The 21,790-nt window shown below is 36.1% G+C and overlaps 1 protein-coding gene across 6 annotated transcripts in view; it reads left to right on the forward strand.

Annotated features, from left to right (window-relative positions):
• The window catches only part of LOC106666738 (MAGUK p55 subfamily member 6), a 56,313-nt gene that overhangs the window by 22,404 nt on the left and 12,119 nt on the right, over positions 1–21,790 (forward strand). For 4 of the 6 annotated variants that reach the window (XM_014394127.2, XM_014394126.2, XM_014394128.2 and 1 more), the window contains exon 2: positions 11,218–11,342. The exons of 1 other annotated variant lie outside the window; for it this stretch is intronic. In XM_014394127.2, the coding sequence (XP_014249613.1) occupies positions 11,218–11,342 (125 nt within the window). Of the gene's footprint in view, positions 1–6,738; positions 6,840–11,217; positions 11,343–21,790 lie in introns of those variants that run through there. One more of the 6 variants, XM_014394129.2, reaches the window with a different exon arrangement.

The following is a 21,790-nucleotide window of genomic DNA, read 5'->3' on the forward strand; positions in this document are numbered from 1 at the left end:
ATTTTTCTCTAACGTTATTTTAATGAAGGTCATTTCCATGTCTCTTTAACATTAGGCATTTATAATAGTAGGGTTTAAAAAACATAACGGTAGATCTGTTTATGACTACTCTTTGACCAAGACTGTCTTGAAACACGAGTGGGGGATGAGACCAAGGTCTTTGTCTTCTGGAATCTCGTACTCACAGAACAGATTCCAGTCAAACTAATTCACACCGTTTCACTTGTTGATACCGTTCATTTCACCGTTGAGGTCAAGTTTTGTTTTGGTCTGACTTGGTTACGGTTGTCTAGCATCGATTCAAGTCCGGAGAACTGATAAAAATATAGTAGAGGTCTTTTCAATTATAATCACGCAATGACGAAGAATCGCAGGGCATTGGCACTCTTGTTTAGCAACTAGAAAACAATCAGCCTTTTGTCTGTCGCCTTTAACCCTAGGTGAAACCTGGGTATCAATAGAGTCGAAAAGAGCATCAGAAGGTACTTGGTCGACATATTTATTTATATACAACACTAATTAGATGTCCAAGCACATTATTATAAAACCTACAGGTTCAGATTAACATATGGTTCGCTTATTTTGGGCCAGGATATCACTAAACTATAGGTACATCATGTCACAGACCTGAACACATTATCGCAGGAAATGGTACTTCAACTTTTAGCAAACCTCAACTTAAGGAAATCAAAATTGCATCATGAGCCAATAAAATATGCTTTTGTTTGAAACTTTCGTAAACCTGAAAGGAGTAAAATTCACTCACACATTTTAATATTGTTTTGGTGTAAGGTTAGAAGCTTTATAAATTGGGTAGACAAGGGGCGTCGGTGGCCGCAACGGTTTAGGCGTTTACCCTCTCATCACTGTAAAGGTCCCGGGTTCGAATCCAGCAGCTCTGCATTCAACTTCGGCATACTTACAAATGAGGTTTTTTTAAAAAACACCGGCACCGAGGGTTGAAAAAATATTGGGTGGACATTTGAGCAGTAGCTTATGTGCAACAAAACACAAAATAAATGCTTAGTTCCAAAAGTTTTAAGCAATTACCTGTCATAGGTAAACTTTCAACGCGCCAAAACGGTTCTAGACCCAGTTTATTTAAATTTGTGTGGTGATTAGTGACCGTTAATCGATATTTATTTAGAAATCGTGAGATGCGGTCTGGTGTGATGTAGGTTTCAGAAAAACATTTTCTTTATCGTGCCAACGTTTCGATCTTTATTGAGATCATCTTCAGGGCCTGGGATTTACAAACATTGTTTACATATTACAATTACATTTTGGATGTGGAAAAGTGAATTTATACAATGCAAAAATTTAAAAAAATATATTTTGCATTGTATAAATTCACTTTTCCACATCCAAAATGTAATTGTTATATGTAAACAGTGTTTGTAAATCCCAGGCCCTGAAGATGATCTCAATAAAGATCGAAACGTTGGCACGATAAAGAAAATGTTTTTCTGAAACCTACATCACACCAGACCGCATCTCACGTTTTATTTAAATTGTAGTTCTTTGAGTCGTATAGCAATACTACTGTAATAATAATACTAGAGCAGTGAATACCAGACACTGTTAAATTTCTTTTTTGCATGTTCAGATCGTGATCTGCTTGATCTTTTACAGAATACGAGCCGAATTAATGGAAAAAAATGTTAGATCTTACGGGTAAGTTCAACCTGATAACCCTCAACTATTGCTGAAAAAGTGATTTAGCGTGGAAAATACACATGAATACACATTCATATTTATGTTTTTAATTTTTGTTGTGTCCTGAACATTTCTCTTACACGGAAGACAAACACTTTGAGCCCTGAAGATGATCTCAATAAAGATCGAAACGTTGGCACGATAAAGAAAATGTTTTTCTGGAACCTACATCACACCCGACCGCATCTCACGATTTCTGAATAATTTCTCTTTAACTTCATAGCCTAAGGTAATTGTAAATAAGGAAGTCAGTCATGATATAAATGTGTGATGATTTAAAAAAATGCTTTCTTTGCAGAATTTAAATAATTGTAAATAAATATATGCGATAAGATCAGGTCTAGCTTCTGTTCATTATTTTGTTTATTTCTTATTTGATTTATCTATTTGCTATTTAAGGACGTATTGATCATTTCCTGTCCTCTTTGGTTCGTTAAATTCTAATTTTCTCCTGCCAAACAATCGATGATTATAGATTACCATCGCTAGTCCGCCCATCCTGTTTCTTCGAGAAACGAGCCACTTCTTGTCAAACCGTTGACGACAATTCGTCACAATTTCACACGGTTTTCGAACAGGTGAAATGAGAGATTCCAAACCAAAAGATATAATTATAGCGTCTTCTTCGGTGTTGGGCCGAGCGACACTCCCAGTAGGTCAGTACCATTCCCATGGTAACTACAGTCGAGTATACTTTCGAAAAGAAAGGGTTTGTATTGCATAACTAATCTTTGCGTATTCAGCCTGTGTACCGTTTTATTTAAACACGTTAAAAAAAAGTGGGTTATGAAATCAGCTATCCTTGCCCAATCTTTGAGACGACATGGTCAGGCATTCTTAAATCTGAACCGCTGTGTGTATGTGGTACGTGTTATCGTGCAAGGAATCACCAAAATTGCACGAAAAGTCCCAAATTAGAATTTAAAGAACCAAACAAGGCAGGAAATTTTAGCAAAACTACCACTCCCAATCAAGAATTTGGTAACAAAATGACCCAAACAGCATCTTGAACCAATTGTGCAGCAGCCCCCGCGTGAATCAGAAAGTCTCCTTTCTTCCATATGAGAGGTATTCACATTGGCCGTACTTGCCACCTCTTCATCAATGGCAGCCCTGCGATAGCAGATCCACTCTTTTTTCAGGATCATTAGATTGATATAGTCTACTTTCTTGATCAGCAAGACTACTTGTTCACAAACAGTTTTGTAAGAGCTTGTCATTCCGACAAATGTTAATCTTGTTCAGAGTTTCAAACCATATCTCACGCCCAGAGCATGACTGAGTTGGAAATCGCAAATAAAACGATTTCAAGATACCTTACTCTTTTTATACCCCAGATCATCAAACGAGGATCGTGAAATGATAGTGTGATGCCTTAGAACGTCTTACAATCCAGGGTGACAGAAAATGAGCAAACTACATAAACTTGTTGTTTCTGAAATTTTTCTTTTGTCGATTTTGGTCGTTCTGATAATTTTGTTCCACTATTCGTGCTTGTTTTGGCCATGTTGTTGGTCATAAGAAGTGTGTCTTCCTTAGCAGTTTACTTCAGATATTGTTTTTTCGGAGCTTTAGCCCATACCGCACACCCATTGAACATGACTGAGTGGGGCAACCTAAGTAAAATTATTTCAAGATGCCTTACCAGATGCCTCATCATCAAAGAACGATAGCGAGATGCCGAACAACGACTTACAACCCAGGGTAATCGAAAACGACCCAAATACATAAACATATTCTATCTGAAATTTCTCCTTTTAGTGATTTTGGTCGTTCTGATCCTTCTTCCTATTCTTACTGGTTTTGGACATCTTGATGTCAGTAAGACGTGTTTCTTCATTTGGCTATTTGCTTCAGATATTCTTTTGTCGGAGCTTCAGCCCATACCGCACACCCGTTGAACATGACTGAATGGGCAGCCGACACTTCGAAGCGACACCTTGCCGAAGGACTTCCAATATTGGCCATCAGCCTTGTAATTTTAGAAGCCTTTTACGATGCACCCCGGTTTTGCTCCGAAAAGCACATCTTAGTATTAGCCTTTTACCTGGCACTCCAGAAAAATGAGCTGATATTTGTAGTAGACTTAAATTTATGATTAACGTTTCTGACATCTTTAAATTTAAATCATCAGATTTAGGTTAAATTGGTCGGTACTGCCGACGCTCTTAATGGTAAAGGATTGAATTGTAACTATTTATCTAGTCGTAAGGAGGATAAATTAGACTCTTATTTTCTAGAAGTTTTGTAAACACTAAAATTAGGCAGTTTGAAGAATAGCAAACACTACACCAAAAACCCTGACGAATCATCATTCTCCGATAATAAAATTGTTAAATAGTCTGATGACGAAATTACCTGTGACTTTGCCAATTATAACTCATCACCATCTGGCTTTTCAACATTTTACCGTTTTCACCTATTGACGGTTTCACGGACATAGCTAACAGGCAATTATTTTCATAGCTAAAAGCACAAACATAATGCCTGAATGAGTCTTTGTTGAAACTAGGTTAACAAGGGCACTCGGCGAATAGATTTAGAATCGCCAGTCTCACCATTCCAAGCGGATGATCAGTACCACCTGCCACTTTTGCCACTTAACCAAACCCAAGTAGTAGCTCTTTGAGGCCAGTCAATTAAATTCGAGGAACAGACACGCTAATAATAGATAAATCCAAAGATCACCCAAAATCGAATTGCATCATTCATTCCAAATAATATTATTATTAATACATTATTGTTAGCAAATATTACAATTACAGATGAGGATGACAAAAAGTGAAGAAAGATTGTGAAGATTATCCAATTCAAATAAACTTTATTTTATGAGTTGAAGAATTCGACATAAATTTCGCCATATCCCTGTTCTTTTTTAGAAAAAAATATGATATTTGAAGTCTGATAGCTAATTATATCGGAGGTAATTAAAGTTATCGTTTTCAATTAATTAATCTTTAAGTAAGGTATTGGTTGAGATAAAAAAGTCAGTGTCACGCTCAATACACCGCTGGTCTACCATTTGAGCTATCGTGACTTCGATCCAGTCGGACACCAACTTCCCATCTCAACCCCACCTTTTGAATTTTCCCTCCTTTGGATCAAAGTCACGATAGCTCACGCGGTAGAGCAGCGGCGTATTTAGCCGAAGGTCGTGGGTTCGAATCCCGCTCGTGACACTGACTTTTTATCTCTACCAATACCTCACTTAAAGATTAATTAATTGAAAAGAATTTATTTGGTCAATCGGACCACGAAACCTAATCCAGTTATTGTTTTAGTCAAATTTGTTATTTACTACATTCCTTTGTGTCTAGTAATAATATCTGCTGTAAAAGAGGAGTAAGTTTTTCCAAAACTCCAATAGACAATCTAAAAAGGTCCGCCAAGCCTCGCTGGTTTTGGCATGTCAGGCTCATTTGTGCAATTTTACCAGGATATTTTTTTTTTTTTGCTCTGGGTTAAAGGAAGGTAAGACATTCAAGATTCAATACTAGTACTTTGTTGTGGATGGTGGAAGACGTCTCAATGACCAACAACAACAAGGGTGGACGTCTAGGATGATCAATAACGACTAAACTCTCTAAACTCTTTTCTCCGTAAGGTCTGTGAGTGATGAACCTATTTGGGGGGGTTTTCGGACAGAATGTTGAAGTTATTGCAAGCCAGTTGAACGATTCCACAATGCCTCACCCTGCGAATCTCTGACAGATGAATGGTGGTAGCAAAATCCGAAGAGCGTCTGACAGGTCAGCGAGGATGAGCAGACTAGGATGATCATGAGACATGATCACATAAACATATTCTAAATGAGATTTATTCTTGTGGTGATTTTAGTCGTTTCTGATCATCCTGGTCAGTCTATTCTGGCAGTTTTTGGTCCATCAGACGCCTTTCTCAACAATAGTGTTGTGATTATCGTGAAAAAATAGTAGTCTGGATTCAGAAAATGTCGAAGTGTTGTACGGCTAATGAAGTCCATGATGCCTTACCCAGTTTATAACCCTGACCTTCGAATAATGGTAGGGAAAAGCATATCAAAACAGCTAGGAGCCGAATGATTGAAAACGAGCGAACTATATTCTCTGGGAGAATTGTCCTTAACGTAACACACAACTTAAGGGAGTATTTAAACCGTTTTCGATCATCATAGTCCGTCAAACCTTGATTGTTTTGTCGCTTTCTATGTTTCACGCCATCTTCAGTTGTGGGTTCGTTTAAACGTTATTCACCACTTCTTTCAATTAATTAATCTGTTTATGTATTAATTAATTGAAAGAAGTAATTTGGTCAATCAGCCCACTAAATATAATGGGGTTATTCACCACTTTCAGGCATAAAACCCTCCTTTTTTTACTACTTGGCCTTTGAAAGTCTTTGTTACTTTCAAGCTTAGGGTGATTATTTCTTTTTTTTTAGATTTTCCTTATTGTTTCTGCATATTCTTATTTCTATTTATCATAATAGTTTAATCAAAAGATTTAAAAAAAGGCAGAAAATGGCGAATTACTGAATAACGTCTGACATACCAAAGCTGGAAGAAAGACCAAATTACAAAAACTATTTTGGCCCTGGCTGTGACGGAAACCATCAATTTTACACATGAAAACGTTCAACAGGTGTCATTTTTCATATATATTATATACATATTATTGAATCTACCGTCCTTTTTTTTATTTTTTTATTTCGATAGTTTCTCCAGTAAATCATATTATTCTTGAATAATGTCGTTCTTGATTGGACGCAAATTAAGAAAAAGTAATTTATAAAAATTGCATGTTTTATGGTGAATTAAGAAGAAGAAACTAGCTTGATTTTTCTAATTCTGTTTATAGCATTTTGTATGGGAATTCGGTTGTTATTCTTCGGATCCGGAGAAATCTCCCTCGTGTTAAATTGTATATTAAACGACGTGACGTTGGGGTAGGAAATTTATTCGCGCCGTTCAGACGTACTACGTTAGTTTACAAGTCATAGGGGAATCCGTAGACTAAAAATACCATAAACGAGACAGTAGAGGTGTCGGTGGGACTGCAATAGAACTCAGTCTCATCTCTGGGTGACCGGTAATTTTGGATATCCTGGTGGTGGTCGACTGCCGAATCAGTTTTGACGGAAAGACGGTTAGTAATTATATTAATTTGAGAAAAAAAGTTCATTTGTTACTTATGATTTTTAAAGAGCGTAAGTAGGTATTTGTTATTGCAAATTTATTGGGGCCGATCGCTGGGAACAAATAAAAATTTCCAAACTGGTTTTAAATCGGATAAGGTTTTTACGACATTTAACTATCAAAAGTTTACAACGCTTCACGAATAATACAGCTTTTGAAATAATGAAGCTCTTTTGAAAAACTTAAGTAATTTTGTTTAATGTTTTTGCCTAACAATTTTTGCAAATTTTATAATTTCCCCCTGAAAATAATATATCGACCTACTCTATTTAGTATACTATCACCATAAATCACAAAATTAAAAAAATAATTATAAAAATAATTATAATAAATCTTTATGTCTATAGCATAAAGTGAGAAACTAAAAATAATGTTTTATGAGCTCTCATGTAATATGTTTATGGATGCCGATCTGCAGCATGGACTGACCATAAACAAATTATTACACAACTTATTGCTTAATTCTCTAAGAAGAACCTTTACAAAAAAGAATGAGGGTTTATATGGCCTCTGCTGTGGCGAACACTAGTAAAAAGTGAATTTATATTGTAATAGGTCAAAAAGTATTTTAAACTTTTTTTTATATAGAAAAAGACTTATTTTCTAAATTATTGCGTCCGCTATAATTTTGCCCTGATTCTATGCATCATATAAATCTTGAGCTTTGTTTTTTAAATCCCACTAAATATAGAATAATTATTTATAAACAAGATTTTTTTCTTTTTTCCCTCTGACTCTCTTTCTTCTCACTTTGTCTCATCTCACACTTACTTTCTCTCCTCTCACTATCTCTCTCTTTCCTCTCACTCTGTCTCCTTTCACATTCACTCCCTCTCGTTCTCGCCTAACTCACTTTCTTTCCTCTCGCTATCTTTCTCTTTCCTCTCATTCTTTCTCGCTATCTCTGCCTCTCACTCTCTCTCCCTCTCTTTCTCTTTTTTTTCTACCAGAAATACAATATAATATCTATTGTATTAATTGAGATTAGATAATTCTTAGATAATATTAGTATAAAAAGTTGCCAAAGCTTCAAAATATAATTCAGATTCGTTTTAAGCATACGATTTATTTTTATGATGGCCGGTGTTATACATAAAAATTCATAGCCCCGGATTTTGTCTAATGCCCAATGTCAGTATTACGACAGTATGAAAGCTGCATTTCTCATCTTTGAACTTATAGCAACATGTTTGAAAAAATCGAAGGAGTCTCATGACATTATAAAAGCAACGTGACTTCACAAAACTAACGCAGACCCAAAACCGAAGATGGTGAAGTACGTTAAACAATTTTTCGATCAATTTTAAGCACCCTTTAAAGCCTTTCAATACGAACTTTTATAACAAGTCTAAAAACTAGTCAATTTTGATGTGTCAGAGTATTTTTTCTCTCTGATGTCCGGGTGTGTTTAAAATTGTCCTTACGACCTTTGGAAAGAGAAATATTTTTACTTTCAGGCTTTATCAACATGATATTGATTAGATTTTTTGTTTTATTAAATTTACTTGATATTTACAACTACAAATATTATATTAAATAAATAAGTTCATATAGAATGAATTAGTCATTTGCGTCTCTTGGAGTAGTTGCTCAGTGGCCACACTCTTTCACACTGAAACCTCCTCCATCTTCGCTCAATCAGAAATTTTATACACAAATCAAATACAAATAAAAATTGAGAAAAATTTTTTACACAAAGATAGGTATTTTCTTGTTGTTGTGCATAAAAAATATGAAATTTTTTTTTGCTAATTTTTTTTATTATTATAACCTACTTTTGTACGATACTCAGTCTTAAATTATGTATATGTACGATACTAATACATTGGCTATTTACCATATACAATTTTGACGTCTACTGATCTACTGATAGATAATAATTTCCAAAATTAATTAATTTAACTGGTTCTTAGGCTAGATTGGCAAAAGCGCTCGGACACTCAAACATGTGAATTTTTTGACCTATTATCACTAAAAAAAAAGTTTCGATCAAATCAATTGGTAGAATATCCGATCCTCAATTTCCTCATGTAAGTCAAAAGTTATATTCTTAGAATTATGAGGACTAAAGTAAAAAAAAATATAATTTGCTTATTGGAATATAAGATAATTTGATCTAAAAGTCAAATAATTAATATTTTATGTGATGTAAGGAAACTTTTTTAAACTAATAAATGAACGATCCTAAGGAAATGTTCTCACTCGTGGTGAGAATTCGTCGGCAGACGTGCCTCGAAATAATCTCGGACATTTTTTCGAAAATAAACCCAGTCCGAACTGGATGATTGATCGCCTTCGATCGTCGTGAACACAAACATCCCAGACGTTGGATTGCACTCAATCTTTTTGATAGCCGATTTGAAAAAGCATCGTTATTTATAGGAATTGTGTTTTCTAATAATCCCGTTCCGTAGACGGCCGTCAAAGAAAGGTTAATTGTAATTAATTAATTACGAAACATCACATCGTAGATTGTGCCGTTGTCTTGTACCGTGTTTTCTCTCTCTATCTCTCTTTTGAATGAGCATCAGGCCAAAGACGGTGTGTATTTTTCCAAGTCACCGCTGTTTTATAACCTTTTGAACGTGTTTGTTTGTTATTACACTACCCTAGTGAAACTTGCTTTATTCGATGCTTTTATAGGCTGAAGAAATGTTATTCTGTTTTTGGCCCGAAGCTGTGAATCACGTAACATCCCTAAATCAGAGGGCGAGGGAATGCTTAAATTGGCAAAGCCAGTCTATTGTCTTTTCCTGGAAATGTAAATTGGTTTTTTGTGAAGTTTAGTGGGTGTAACTCTAAAAATAGTAAATACAAAGCCTAGGTAAATTTTTTCATAAAAATAGGTATTGCGGCGATACTTGAAGATTACTCCTCGAGGTTGAACAGAATTCGTTACCAATGTTAATCATGATATTGACACAATCTTAAACCAAGTGAAAATTAAAAATAATTAATTCCATAAAATTGAATAACTATTCTTAATCCGCTTAATTCAATGTACACACCTGAATATGCACCTCTTTTACTCCAAATGGAATATTTAGCTTCTATACTATTAATAAAGTAAAATGAATACATTTGGCCGAAATATTTTAAATTTTAAGTTGTACGATTATATTAATTATTGACATTTGAAAAATGGCAAAAAGGAGGGAAAATTTGAAAGGTTGGGTTGAGATGGGAAGTTAGTGTCCGAGTGGATCAAAGTTACGATAGCTCAAGTGGTAGAGCAGCGGCGTATTTAGCCGAAGGTCGTGGGTTCGAATCCCGCTCGTAACACTGCCTTTTTATCTCGACCAATACCTTACAAAAAGATTAATTGATTGAAAGATGTTATTTGGTCAATCGGACCACGCAATCTAATGAATTTAATTAATTATTGAGTTTTGCGGGGTGAAGAACCTTCCTGGTAGTCTCCGGTCATTTTGGGCTGCCCATCCTCGCTGATTTGGCCTGTTCTACGCGGTTTTTCGCCATCTTTGGATGACATGTTTTGAGTCTTATTTAGACAGTTCTTTTAAACGTTTGTAAACAGTTGACGGGTGAAAGAGCCTTATTGAAGTGGTTTTTGTTAAGATGGCATCTGATTGATAGACAATTATCCATCTTTGGTGTTAGCACATTGTAATCACAATATGCGAAAAGAGTCATCACGTTTGTTTTGAACATAAAGTAAATGTGCACTTTAAATAATAAAAAACTTGAAAGGAGCAAAATAGGATAAGATAAGCAGATCTAGCTATAGGTTCTTCTCTAAGAACCCTCAACAAGATTAAATTAATGTACATCTGAACTTAATCGCTAAGCTGGAAGTAGTCTCATTAGAGAGAGGAAAGTCGTTTACCCACCGTGTCAACCAGTCGTCACGGAAAGTTTGCCATTACTGAAACGAGAACCGTTCATCAAAACTTGGATTAGAGATGATCCCGGGGAGCCGTGGATAGCTCATCGTCACGCACGAAAAATATATCGACGAGGCCGGTACAAGCAGTGACGTCTCGGTTCTAGCCGAAGACGGCCTCAGTTCGCTATTCTCCTTTCCCCATGTGGGAAAAAAGGACCACCTGTTCCCACTATATAGTCCAATTAAACCCCATTCTTCCGTACCTGAGTCAGTGCCAAACAGACTTCGGACCGCTTTGAGTCAAGGTAAATGCTTAAAAATTAAGTTCGAGGCCGAAGATCTTTCCTTGAATCCTAGTATCATCATAAAAAATCTAGACCTTGTAGAAAATACGTTTTTCATCAAGAGAAGTGTTCCCTCTTTGTATCTTATTTGAGGGTGTAGCTTGGCTCGGTTTACAATTTGTTGATCTTTGTTGCAGAGGCGATGGACAGAATAGGCCAAATGGAGAGGTACGAGTTGGAGAAGATCCCGGGTGCGAAGGAGACCGATTTTCTGTTTCTGAAGGGTGTGATGGAAGACCCTGTGGTCAGATCCATCGTAAATGTGAGTCCATTTCTTTGCATTTTATTATCAAGGGTTAATTTTTACCACTTGAAACCCTATTGGGGTAGTCACTACGACACTTCTAAACAAATTTCAATTAACCCTTTAACGATATTTTTGAAATAAACCTTTGTATATAATAGCATTGGTTGGACGTTAAATATTTAGGTTGTCAACATAACAACCACATTAAAAGCTTTGTCCTTTTCCTTGGATAATGATTTCATTATCGAAGAAGACACAATTTACAATAGTTTCTTTTAAGTACACTAGGGGTGGGAAATTGTATATAGAAGCGTTAAAAATAGTTATATTGGAATCTAAGGGCTTTAGAAAGTGACTGTATATATAGTCTGACCTGATTAAGATATTTGGGATCGACAAAACAAATCCTATTCCATTCCAAACAAGACAATTTTATTTCTACAATTCTCTTTTTTAAATAAAATAGACGGCAGGATAGAACGATTCAAGGGGTGTTTCGTTAAAAAAATATCAATTAGATTAATTAATTAATAACCTTTGGAAAGATATAGTTTTATAATGTTTATCATTTCTGACATGATTAAACAAATGGGAATGAGCAGAAACGGCGATAAAAACCGTCTGCCTTCTCCTTGGTGGTTCTGCCGTAAAAATCTGCTTCGGCAATATATTTCTTGCGGTAAACCGCTGCGTTGAACACAACGAGTCTTTCTACTCGTTTATTCAAACCCGAATAACTTTCCTACAAAATAGTTAATATTTTTTTGAGCCATCAACTTTATATGCTTTAAGTAATACAAATCAATTTTGCTAATTCTGCCTATCAAAGACGGCATAAGATTTTGTACCAACTGTTGACATGTTTCGCTGTTTCTTCTTCTTCCTGGCAGTATCACAAAGGCTTGTTTCTGCTACAAGTGCTTCAAGTCTAATATATACCTCCGGAGTCTGCAGTGTCCAGTCTGAGTCATTGTATCGTTTTATTTTCTTAAAAGTAATTCTGTGTTAGTTATGGCGATAGACATATGATGAACTTTTTTGCATGCCTCTGTCTTAGGATACATTCCCATTGAATCGAGAACGTATTCTTAACCTGCGTATAATCTTAAGATGATGAAATGCCAAAAAGTGTCTCACAGACCAAAACTACGAGAGTAGGTTGACCCCCGGCTGATCGATAACAACCTTCAAGCCGCATTCTTCAAAGGAAAACTCACAATTTTTTTGATTAATTATTCTTAAATAGAAGTTCAAATTTCATTCTAACGCAAAAATTCCAAAAGGAAAAGCATGACAACAACATAAAACACCATCCTAGCTGATACCAGATGCCTTTCTTTATTTGGTATGAAATTTCCGTTTTGCCTCCCCCTATTTAAACCCTGACCAACGACTAAAGACGGCGAAACGCCGAAACGCTCTTGGCAGATCAAAACAGCGAAATTAAGCGGACCAAAAGTTCTCTGGAAAAAATTAAAGTTTCGCCGCTGCGCTGTCCTCAAGTAGTAATCCAGTTACTCAATTAATTCTTCTTTTCGAAATGAAAAAATTCGTGTCACAGGCAGTTAGTTTACGAACCCACGACTTTCGGTTCAATACGCCGATGCTCTAACCACTTGAGCTACCGTGACTTCGATCACCCAAACCACAAACTTATCATTTCGACTTCCCATTTTATTCCAATTTGTGGCATGGGCGATCGAAGTCAAGGTAGCTCAAGTGGTTGGAGCAGCATCGCATTGAGCCGAAGGTAATGGGTTCGAAAACCGCCTGTGACACAAATGTTACTTTTTGAAAAAATCTCGTTGAAAAATTGAATATGTGGATAGTTAAGAATAACATGATAAAAGATAATAAAAGTTGGAAATCCGATTAACTACATCTTCATAAGAGATACATCTTCTCCAAGAATTCCTTTTTGGTCTGTTTTCTTGCATTGCTTAAACCTGCAACCAAATATTTAGTTTTCTTTAACACTGATGATTTCATACAATTTAATGCATAATTTTAAAGGGACAAAATAATTAGAAATTTAATAGAATCAAACATTAAATTTTAATTAATTAAGGTTTTTAGTTGAGATAAAAAAGTCAATGGCACGAGCGGGATTCGAACCCACGATCTTCGGCTAGATACGCCGCTGCTCTACCACTTGATCTATCGGGACCTCGATCCACTCGTACACCAACTTCCCATCTCAACCCCACCTTTTGAGTTTTCCCTCCTTTTTGCCATTTTTCAAATGTCGTGTAATCGGATTGGATTCTCAACGACAAATGAAATGGCCACGGAGAGCTTTAGTAAAGTGTACTTCATTTTAATCATTAAATCTTGACTTCGATCCACTCGGACACCAACTTCCCATCTCAACCACACCATTTTTTTTAATTTTCCCTCCTTTTTGCCATTATTAGAGTCGGGTTCGATTCCCGCTTGTGATACTGACTTGGCTGTCTTGTAATCTATTTGATTCTCGGCGACAAATGAAATAGCAACGGAGAGCTTTTGTGAAGTATACTTCATTTTCCTTATTAAATTTATTAGGTTTCGTGGTCCGCTTGACCAAATAAACTCTTTTCAATTAATTAAGGTTTTGAAAAAAGATGGGGTTGAGATAGGAAGTTGGTGTCCGAGTGGATCAAAGTCACGATAGCTCAAGTGGTAGAGCAGCGGCGTATCTAGCCGAAGATCGTGGGTTCGAATCCCGCTCGTGCCATTGACTTTTTTATCTCAACTAAAAACCTTAATTGTAATATATTAATTGGTCTAGCGGACCACGAAATTAATGAATTTAAGAAATTAAATTTTAAAAAATAATAATAATTCTGTCTAGATTATATAAGGGCGGCTATGCACAATTTCGGCCAAATATCAGAACTATTTTTTTTAAGACTATGTCTGGATCTTCTTTCATCATTGCGTGCTACATTTGCTTTTAAAATAAAAAGTGATTAGAAAGAAGCAGAGCAGGAGACACGAAGATAGATTGAACATACTCTCCCGAAAGATAAAGGGAATAATAAATATAATAAAAAGATTTAAATTTATTTTATCTATTCTTATGAAATACCATACGCTAGGTGCAGCTTAAGCCGTTGGTATAAAAGTAGATATCACTATCGCTGAACACACATAAAACCCTCCTAACTTTTCACAAAAGTTAACAAAGAAAAATATTTAGATATGTATTCCCCAACGAATTCTACTTCTAAACTTTGAAATTAATTATTGGTACTTTCTAAACTAATGCACCGCATTGGAGGAAGATAATGAATCACTGGAAGTATTTAATTTTAACAACCTTCCGACTGCTGGAAAATTTTGAAATATTGGCTTAACCCCCCCCCCCCCGGTGTGTATGAGAAAATACCTGGCCAACGTTGTGTTTTTAATTGAAACTTGAGTCTCATTTACGAGATGGCCCTCGTCGTAAAAATAGTCTCACGGAAATAGAAAGTGAATTATGCACAGGGCATTTTTAAGGCCGTGTCGCTTGAATTCTTCCCTGAATCTCTCCTTTGTCAAATGTCCAAAATGCGAGATACAGTCCGTCGCCTGCTGCGATTTAGGAAGGAAATGGACTATGCAGAAAGATTTGTTGGTGTATATTTATTTATCAGACCGTCTGTCTGTGCTATATCAGCCGTGACACAGCCGCTGACTTTCCGCGGTAAAATAACGAGAATCGACAATCGGTTCGCTCCTATGTAAAAATTTTCGAAAATTGAGCTTTATTAACCTATTTGGTACTTTAAAAACAAGTATCTCATATCTGGACAACAAAAGATTGCTTCTTGATGCATAATCATTGTTAAAGTTTAAAGTTTTTATAAGCGGCTTAATATAGAAAATGTAAAGTTTGTGAAGACCAAAAACTTACTAAAATATGAAATACGTGTCTTTGGAATATTATTTAATGCAAAACAATGGTGTACAATCCTTAGCAACATGCAGCCAGGCTAAGCAACAGAAATAACCCAAACGAATCTTTTTTTTCTCTTTTCAGGCAACAAATAGTTCTTTGCCCTAAACATGGCTAGAAAATAAACGTAAATAGATTATTGTACTGTTTACTTTCTTTCCACACCGTTTGAAAATAAATAGTCAAACGTGGTGAAGAGAAGGTTTGAAAATCAGTTTTGATCACTGAAAGACTAATTTGAATTGACGACCCTATACGAGTGGAAAATAATGGTAAAAAAACATGAACGTAAATTGAAAAGCTTAACTTAAATCCAAAAGCCTGAGATCGCGCGGATGAAAGAAGAATACAAGTTTTTTTCTTCAAAAGTCTCTAGAGTAGTTTTGAAAGAGTTCTTTCGATTTCCCTAGCTACTAATTTTTCTCTGTTTTCCCATCTTTACATTGCAACATAACTGTTCTTAAAACTAGTTAAAATGGAAACTTCCTAGTTAGTTTTGTTTGTAACGTTAAAAAACATTAGTTATCGTATGTAATGGAGGAAATAAAATTCTGGAGTCAGGAATAGAAAACATGTAGAAAACAAATTGGTCCGTATTCTAAAAAGTTGCTTCACATAACGCCAAACCATTAGAACTTAAGGAAGTTCTTCAAAATTATGCAATATCGGGCCTGCACATCGATACCACAATAATATTAATAATAATAATTGCTTTAGGGCGTGAAATGACCTTAGCCGTTAAAACGCCCTTAAAAATTAATAATAATAATAATAATAATAATAATAATTGCTGTATTAAAACAAAATTAAAACTTTTTTCGTTAAATTAAAGAACAAAAGCAGACATGGATCCGTCTGCCAGAGGTCATTTGTTTACAAATTATAGTCTTATTAACATTTACAGACAGTTTATTAGTGGAGCAGTAATCAGATAAAACGTTAAGCATCCTCTGAGCCTCCCTATAGCTGCCAGCCAGAATTACTACGTCATCAGCAAAGAGCAGGCATACAAGGTGAGCAATTTCGTCCAATCTAACACCCACCATATTCCGGTTTTCAAAGAAACGGATGAAATCAGATATAAATAGAGAGAAAAGTAAAGGCGATAGGGATTCTCCCTGAAGCACCCCCTTCGTAACAGCAATGCTATCCTCTGATAAGTCGTTGTTCAGCTTAAGGTTAAAGCACGCAGAGTTATAAACATTGTTAAGGATACGTATAATCTTGCCACCAATCCCCAATGAATGCACTTTCGCCCAGAGCAAATTATGATTTATGTTATCAAAAGCTTTTGAGAAATCAACGAAAACAGCAAATAGGTACTTTCCTTTTTGGATGTACTGTGTCGTTAAATTATGTAAAATAAAAATATTATCTATGCAAGATTTATTCTTACAGAACCCAGCCTGCTCTTCTGGTATGATGCAATTGATTTCACAGTACCTATTAAGTCTGTTACGACTTATTGTTGTAAATAGTTTACACAGTGTGTTAAATAGTGCTATTCCCCTGTAATTATCAGGGTCATTACTAGGATGCAGGGTTTGTACTCTCCAGGCGCTGCAGCCTTCTGGCTTATTGTACCTTTCTAGTTCCCTAGCTCAGTATAATCGATTCCATCCTTCTTTTCAGAAGTATTAGGTCTTGGACTGTTGCTGCTACAATTTCATTCCCTAAGTTTTTTTCTCTGTATGGTAGGTTATGTCTACATTGAGCCGTTACTTCGCATTCGGAGATGGTATGGGTGGTTGTTTCTTCCTCCTCATTATATAATCTGCAAATGGGATCATCGTTATATATGCCCATGTTATGTAGATGTTTTCAGAGATGTCAGTGACTGGTTAATAGTCCTATCACTCCTCTCCAATTTCAGCAGTGGGTTTGCCAGTATATTAGTCTTTTTGGCCGGAACTTTCTCACCTGTTTTAAAAACGTTTTATAATTATACGTTAAACGATGTCATCGACTTCAGGTGGGCGTTCTCAATTTGACAGGGAACAAACGATGATGAGGCTGGACGCCTTTTGGGAATAAACGAGCGGAAAATGGACACGCTTTGTCCTCCTAAGTTCAATGCATTCTATTGACAAAGTTATTTTGGATTTGTCGAATCGAGAGAAATTTACAATTCCCACCCTTGAGGTCGAGCATCCACCCGTGGCAGTTTCCCACAATTGTTTCGTCTTTTTAAAAGTGCAAAACAAAAAGTAATTTTAAATTTATTTTAATTCTCGATCGCATGAGCGGAGTTTTGAACTTGGCCATTTTAGTATTAATTAATGTCAGGTTATTTCCTTTTCTTTTTGTAGAAGCACTTTGTTCAGTCGCCTTGAGTTTTAATCTAAATATTCCTTAATTAATCAGAAGCAGATTTGTGAATTTCACAGCGCAATGTACATACACTCAAAAGTTAAAAACTGTGCACTTGTAATTAAATTATTAATTAATTTACATTAAAATTATTATTCAGATATCGTGAGATGAATAACTATCGATTAACGGTCACTAATCTCTACACATTAAAATTATTTATTATCCATAATAATTAGGTATAAAGTTTAATAGCTGACATAAAATGTTAACAACATTAAAAACTTGATGTTTACCTTTGTATAGTGTTATTAATCCTTTTACTCTTTAGATTACAAATAAAGAAAATCAGTTCTATTCATCCTTTCCACAGCCAACTCGTCGAGTGAGTTAATCGGTTTTTCGATTGTTTTCTTTGATGAAACAATGAATTTGAATAAACAATAATTTTTTATTAAAAGCATGGTTTTAAGTCAAGAAGATCTCGCCCGAGCAGTTGCCAACGTCCGGTACACTGCCCAAGTCCTGGGTGTGCCGCGCTCTACCATCTGCGATGATCTATACCGGTTTAGGGCCACTGGAAGTATTGGTCGAAGAAAAGGTAGTTGTTGACTGTATTGTGGAAAGGCTACACTATAGTTTTATTGCTCTTATGGTACTACGGAATTTAACATTTTTCTTGATAGGTAGTCAACTCCAATGGTCCGTAATGTGAGTGTGAGCTATAAAGCAGTCATCAGAAGTCAATGACATCATTCACAAATTAGAAGTCAACTAAAGCTTCGTGAGAATAGCCTTGTCTCTAGTTCGCATCAGGTTCTCTACTACTGGGGAGGCATCGAGTAGAACGGTGCCTGACTATTCGTAAATCAGCATCTCAGAACAAGGGTACATGGGTACGGATGAGTGCCGGTTTGTTTTACAGCAATCAGATGGCCGTGACCATGTGTGGAGACTGCTTTGCTTCGTACCTTGCGTGAGTCACAGCCTTTTCAAAGACAGTCAGTTTTGGTATAAGGTGGAATCAACATCCATGCCCGTACCGAACTGTTTATCACAGAAGGGATATTTGAGTACACTAAGATACATTGAGGAAGTTCTTCTGAAAGCTGTGGTCCCATCCGCTCCGTTTGTTGAAGACGAATTCGTGTTAATGCATGATAATGCTCAACCGTATGAAGCTCGAGTAGTCACACATAATTTATGTAGGGATTACCACAATGAATTGGCCAGCCCGTTCTCCTGACATGAATCCTATGGACATGATGAAGAGACGGTTAGACATTGTTCGCCGCCTCCGACAAGCGTTGAACAGCTTCCAACCGTACTTTTTGAAGAATTGGAATCTGTTTCACAAGACGAAATCCGGTCGCTTATTTTATTCGATGCCTAGGAGATTTAAGGACCTCTGCAATGCCAAAAGAGGCATAAGAGCAAAACCAGGCAATATATTGTTAGTAAATTTTTAATATATCACTAAATGATTTTCCGAATTTAGGAGATTTATTAAACGAAAGTCGCATGTCAGACGATTATTTTACCTCGTTGAACCCTAGAATTTTTCCAAAATGAATCCAAATTTGTAATGACTTCCCGCCATTCAGAAAAAAATATGCTGCATCATCGTTTGTAAGTACGTGAAGAATTAAAGCATAACAATATGCTTTTAGTCTCAAGATCGATATAAAAAGTGGATAACGGAAGTTCTCTAAATTTATATGTAGGCATTTACGGAGAGACCTTGATGAGGACTTCAAGCCTCAGGAATCCTGTTTAAAGCAGCACATTCTCACTTTCGTTCTCATTGGCAATACAAACACATAATATTTGATCGGACTGTACCTCTTTAGTACAATATCTTTTAAATTCAATTTTGCACTCGAAAATTAATTTTTGTTATATATTTCCTGTTTTATGTCTAATGAAAAGCAATATTCTTGAATTATTTTGTATATGTAGGAAAATAGGTTTTTCTGTATAGAATTCCATGTTAATCGATCGAACAAAAGCTCCTCTATGCGCAGATTTTTAAGTAATAGTAAATAACCCGTGTATGTGTGAAGCTTGCTAACTGGTGTAGCTTCAGTTGTGATTGCAGTGGTTTTATTTGTGAGATGAAGGAAAAAAGGTAAGGAAACTGTTTTGGGTTTGTCCGTAAATTAATTGCTCGAAGTGAGTGTAGTGAAATCCATCAACATCAAGATAAAAGAATCGTGTAAAAATTTGCTCTATGAGTATGAACGAAGACGTGTAACAGCGGCTTTTAAGGTAAACTTTCAGCTGCCACCTGGGTAGTTTAGCCACTTCCGAATGTCTTATTTCTGATCATGTTCCTGAGGTTTCTACATCCTTGTCACCACTGCTTCGGACTTTCAAGCAACAGCCAATAAACTTTATGCATCTCACTATGCTCAAAATCGTCGACGAGATCTCATCTCCAGAACAATATGCGGCTTGTTGCGTCCAGACAATATTTGGTCCGGTTAGATAATTGTGTTAAAATACGCTTTATGAGTATGAACGAATACAATATAACTGCAGCCTTTGCTGGTAAAGTTTCAGCTGCCACCTGGGTAGTTTATTTGTGATTGGAAATAGAAAGGAAACTTTTAGACGTTTCAAAAGACGCTTTAACCATCTTGACAACAAATCTTCAAGCAATGATCATTGGTCATGGAGAGGAAGTCAGCAAAATCGTCGAAGCATGGTGACACCTAGTAGAAAATAGTGATCGCTGGTTGCCATACACTTGATGAGGTTCTCACTAGTATTGAGCAGTTTACTTTTAATGCACTTTATGTATAATCAATAATGTGCATTAAAACTTCTTTAATTCAAAACGCACTCTTGTCCGTCCTTTCAGGGTCTTGGGATGTGCTGCATTTCCTGATGTTGTAGTTGGCGCCTCTTTTGGATCGCATTGTTGGGGTGGTATATCTTCACAGGGTGGGTTTATTAAGTATGCCGGCTTGAGGCGATCTATTGCGACTGTGTCTTCTCGACCTTGCATCAGCAACTTGAAAAATTTTGTATACTTCTTTAGAACTTTGAATGGTCCACAATAGGGTTGGCTAAGAGCTGGACATAATGCATCTTGCCTTATGAATACGTGAGAAGTTGTTGAAAGGTCAGGATGGGTGAATTCTGCTGGGCCACGACTGAGTTTCCTCTCAATTTATCTTGCTTTTAACACCGTATACGGTGTTTTGTGAGGAGGAGAAATGATAATATCCCGAACAGCCTGTAAAATATCTTTATCTAAAGCGCCCACAATATAATTCAATTTTGTTTTCTCATTCGTAATGCGGCTATTTTTTGAGCCTCTGCTCGGACAAACCAGAGGACCACGTCTTTTGTCCAAAACGGAGGTAACTTCACCGCTACAAGAGCCACGTGCTGAGCTTTATCTTCACCGTCGTCTAGCATGGTAAAAAAACTATATGTTGTCAAAGAAGAAACTTACGAACTTCAGATCGCGTCGGGGTCACCAATGTTGAGGTTCTCACTAGTATTGAGCAGTTTACTTTTAATGCACTTTATTGATTGTACGGTCTACTACATAAAAATTGAATTAGGCAAAAAACCTGGGGGAAGGTTGTAGACGGATGATCTTAACTTTTTATTAAATCGATACCACATACTTATATTCATAAATGAAGACGTTATAAACTTGACGTTGTTGGAAAGCTTCAGTGTGCTTCAGCTGCCATTACAGTGGTTTAATTTATGAGATAAAGAAAAGGAAGAAAGGAAACTTTTTGGGTTAGACATGGATTAGTCGGCTAGAGTTGAGTGAAATCCATCAACATATGCTCTAAATAAAATTGTGTTAAAATATGCTTTATGAGTATGAACGAAGACGTTGTAACTGCTTTTGCTGGTAACATTTCAGTGCTACCTGGGTAGTTCAATTGTGATTGGAAAAGGAAAGGAAACTTTAGACGTTTCCAAAATACGCCTTAACAACCTCAACAAGCTATGATCATCGGCTGTTGTTTGAAAGTCCGCATAATCGTCGAGCAGGGTAGTAGAAAATAGTAATCACAATATGTTACCATACACTCATATTCATATATGAAGACTTCCAAATTATTTTGATAAAAGTAGTCATCATGAAACAATTGGGCGAAATAGTTTGAAAATTGAAATTAGGGTGAAGAGGATACTACTAAACAACGTTTATCAGCATAGACCACTTTCGAATGTCTTACATCTGGGCATGTTGCTGAGG

Source organism: Cimex lectularius, unplaced genomic scaffold (genome assembly GCF_000648675.2).
Source record: "Cimex lectularius strain Harlan isolate CLEC.00 unplaced genomic scaffold, Clec_2.1 scaffold2, whole genome shotgun sequence".
In the NCBI taxonomy this organism is placed as follows: domain Eukaryota; kingdom Metazoa; phylum Arthropoda; class Insecta; order Hemiptera; family Cimicidae; genus Cimex; species Cimex lectularius.